This window comes from Peromyscus leucopus, chromosome 6 (genome assembly GCF_004664715.2).
Source record: "Peromyscus leucopus breed LL Stock chromosome 6, UCI_PerLeu_2.1, whole genome shotgun sequence".
NCBI lineage: Eukaryota > Metazoa > Chordata > Mammalia > Rodentia > Cricetidae > Peromyscus > Peromyscus leucopus.
Genome location: NC_051068.1, coordinates 95,021,771 through 95,024,957, shown reverse-complemented (window position 1 = coordinate 95,024,957; position 3,187 = coordinate 95,021,771). Strand labels below are relative to the sequence as shown.

General features: G+C 47.3%; 1 protein-coding gene across 1 annotated transcript; it reads left to right on the top strand.

Annotated features, from left to right (window-relative positions):
- The first annotated feature begins 1,420 nt into the window (after nucleotides 1–1,420).
- On the top strand, nucleotides 1,421–2,986 carry LOC114701349 (protein FAM169B-like). Its single transcript, XM_028881440.2, is given in 2 exon segments — nucleotides 1,421–2,176; nucleotides 2,179–2,986. Coding segments are annotated over 2 exon segments (1,011 nt in total). The 5' UTR covers nucleotides 1,421–1,923; the 3' UTR covers nucleotides 2,937–2,986.
- Nucleotides 2,987–3,187: the final 201 nt, after the last annotated feature.

Here is a 3,187-nt window from a genome sequence, read left to right as displayed (position 1 = left end):
TCATGACATGACACTAGTGGAATTCAGGTGTTTCTGGTACGTGGACTGCTCTCACCCAATGTGAGGTTGAACTGTTGACCTTGTGTACATCCTACTTCACAAATGAGTCTGTCAGATACGCTAAGCCTATAGGCTGAAGATGATGCCCCAACACTGCAGAGAAACCTCAGGTGACTGTCCAGGCAGCTGGATGTTTCTGTCAACTCACAAAATTTTTGGAAGTTGCTTTTGTGCACTCCTTGTTTTTATTTTTGTTAGCTAATATTATTTCCTTCTTGGGTCTCTGAGGGAGTTGAAGATTAGTTAGTTATAGTTGAAGATTAATTAGGATAGAAAGTGAATTAGATACATTTTGGACTTACTAAAATAGGATAGATAAGGGAATTATTTTCTCTGATTTGTCAAATACAAATGGACTAGACATTGTTTAGGTATTTGTTACTTGTATATATTGTATATAGTTATTGTACTTTTGTATATAGTTTTTCTTTTGTTAGTTATAACCTTTTGCCTTTTTTCTTTTTATTAAAATAGAAAAGGGGAAATATGGTGATATTTTATTTGTACTGAAATGTAATTTTAATTTTATGTTAATAAATAAAGTTGCCCTGGGGTCAGAGCTATTAGAGCCATAGCAAGAGCGTGATGGTTAGAAGAGCTAGGTAGATTTCTGTGTGTTCAGGGATACAGCCAGTATTGGAGACATATGCCTTTAAGACCTGGAGGGCGGTACTTACAGGCAGTGATGAGGCAGTCATGTGGTTGGGTTTAGAACCAATGAGAAGGCAGAACAGAAAGACTATTTAAACACAGACAAACAGGAAGTAGCTCTCTCTCGGGGAAGTTAGGAGCACTGCAGGAGGTAAGATTTTATCTCTGAGCTCTGACCTCTCGGCTTTCTCTTTTACATTGGCTCTGTGTTTATTTTAATAAGACGATTGGTTACATCTACAGGTCATCATCAATGTGCCTACATTCTGCGGCTGCTGAGAGGCTGCGCCTACAGTGGCCTGGTGCTGTGGGACGGTCTGTATGTCAAATTGCTCTGATTGGTCAATAAATAAAACACTGGTTGGCCAGTGGCCAGGCAGGAAGTAGGTGGGACAAGGAGAGAGGAGAATTCTGGGAAGTGGAAGGCTGACGCAGAGAGATACTGCAGCCGCCGCCATGACCAGCAGCATGTGAGGATGCCGGTAAGCCACCAGCCATGTAGCAAGGTATAGATTTATGGAAATGGATTAATTTAAGCTATAAGAACAGTTAGCAAGAAGCCTGCCACGGCCATACAGTTTGCATGCAATATAAGTCTCTGTGTTTACTTGGTTGGGTCTGAGCGGCTGTGGGACTGGCGGGTGACAAAGATTTGTCCTGACTGTGGGCAAGGCTGGAAAACTCAAGCTACAGCCTGGCTTCCCTCCTACCCTCTGGCCTCGGTGCCAGAGAACTCTCTTCTGAAAGGTACTTCAAATGGAGTTAAGGTGTGAGCCCCTCATCACACACAGGCCACCTTCTCTACAGCTCAGTAAAGTAATATCATGTAGGGGCACCTCGGCATTTTATCGGAAGCCGGTGGCAGCGCCAGAAGCCACTGGCTTTTACGACCTGCACCAAACACTGCTGCGGTTGAGTTGTTTTTCTCCTGTTTTCGGGAGAGCTGGAGGCTTACCCCGTGGATATCCTGGAGGATGACCCCGAGGGCCATCATGCAGCAGCACAGGTTTACTATGAGTTGCTCAGGGAAGGAGGATCAGCCGAGGTTTTCTCCCTTGCCACCGGGGAGCAGGTGATCTTGGGATGGGAAGGCTTGCTCGTGGAAGGTGACGAAGGCTTCCATTTCTGTATTCCCTGAATCCTGCTAAGTTGACCTCTGCTAACAGTGTCCTTTTGGTCAGACTTGAAACTCCGTTCCTTCATTATTGCACTATGTACCGTGACGGACCTCGACATAAAATACTGGTTTTGGTTAATCCCCAGGACACAAAGACAGTTGTGGCTGTCTACCTAAAGGAGTCCTGGTGGTCCGTCGAAGACGTCCTAAGAACTTCTGATCCCGCCAGGGAAGGGCTCATGAAGGTTCAGTCCTTCAGGGAAAGGATTGTCCTTTATGTTCTCAACACCATCGTTTTTGGAAGACTGGAGAGAGATCTGGATGACAATGACATGTTTTTCTTACCTCACCTCCGAAGGAGCAAGCTAAGATTCTGTGGAGGGATGGAGCGGCAGTTGGATTTTATTCAATCAAAATGAAAGGCAGCCTCTGTGGTACCGGCACCAGTGCATGCTACCTGCTGCCTATCTTCGATACCGTGTTTGTACGGAGGAAGAACCAATGCCAAGGCCTGGGGACAGCCATGCTGAGGGACTTCTGTGACACCTTTTGAGAGGTTGAAGCCCTGGGTATCAGTTGCCTGATTTCTCCTGCCATGTACAAAGTCCTCATGCAGTTCCTGTTGGCCCATCCAGGCGAGAGAGGGTGCTTGTGGGAGGTGGAGTCCCCAGGGGCCTGGGGCCAGCGTGTCAACATCTGGCTCAATATTTGTCTTCAGGAGGCAAGACTTCATGATGGGAGCACAGTGCACCCCGCAGGTTCCGAAGAGGACACAGACACTCCCAGGCAGACTTCCCGGGGTGATGGACCCACACCGGTCCATCATGGAGAAAGCCCTGAGGAGTGGGTCACTGCAGAACAGGAGACACAGGATGACCAAGAATGTGCCAAAGGAGAGGAGGAACCTGGGATGCCCCTGAGACCCTCCTGGGATGAGACGGAGGAGAAGGGAGCCAAGAGGACAGCGGCAGCCGCTGGGCTAGTTGACAGAGAGGGGCCAACTGTGAGGAGGCAGCACTTGCAGCTCCCTACAGGAACACTGAGGCCCCCGTTTGCATGTGGGATCTGTGAAGGAGACCCAGACCATAGAAGTGGGCTGAGCATCTGAGAGGCGCTCCACGTGGGACCCCACTCATCCTTAACATGTGGTTCGTGTGCTGTGGAGATTTTGTGTATAGTAATTTTTATAGTGTATTTTTTATTAGCACTATAAACACACCCTTAAGTCTTTTCCCTAAATGTTTTAGCTTTTCATTCATATTTAAGTCTGTGCTCCATAAGAGCTAGCACTTGGGTATGGACTAAGGGTTCTGTTTCTTCCCTACTGATTTGCCAACCTTTCTCTTTCTCAGAGATGCC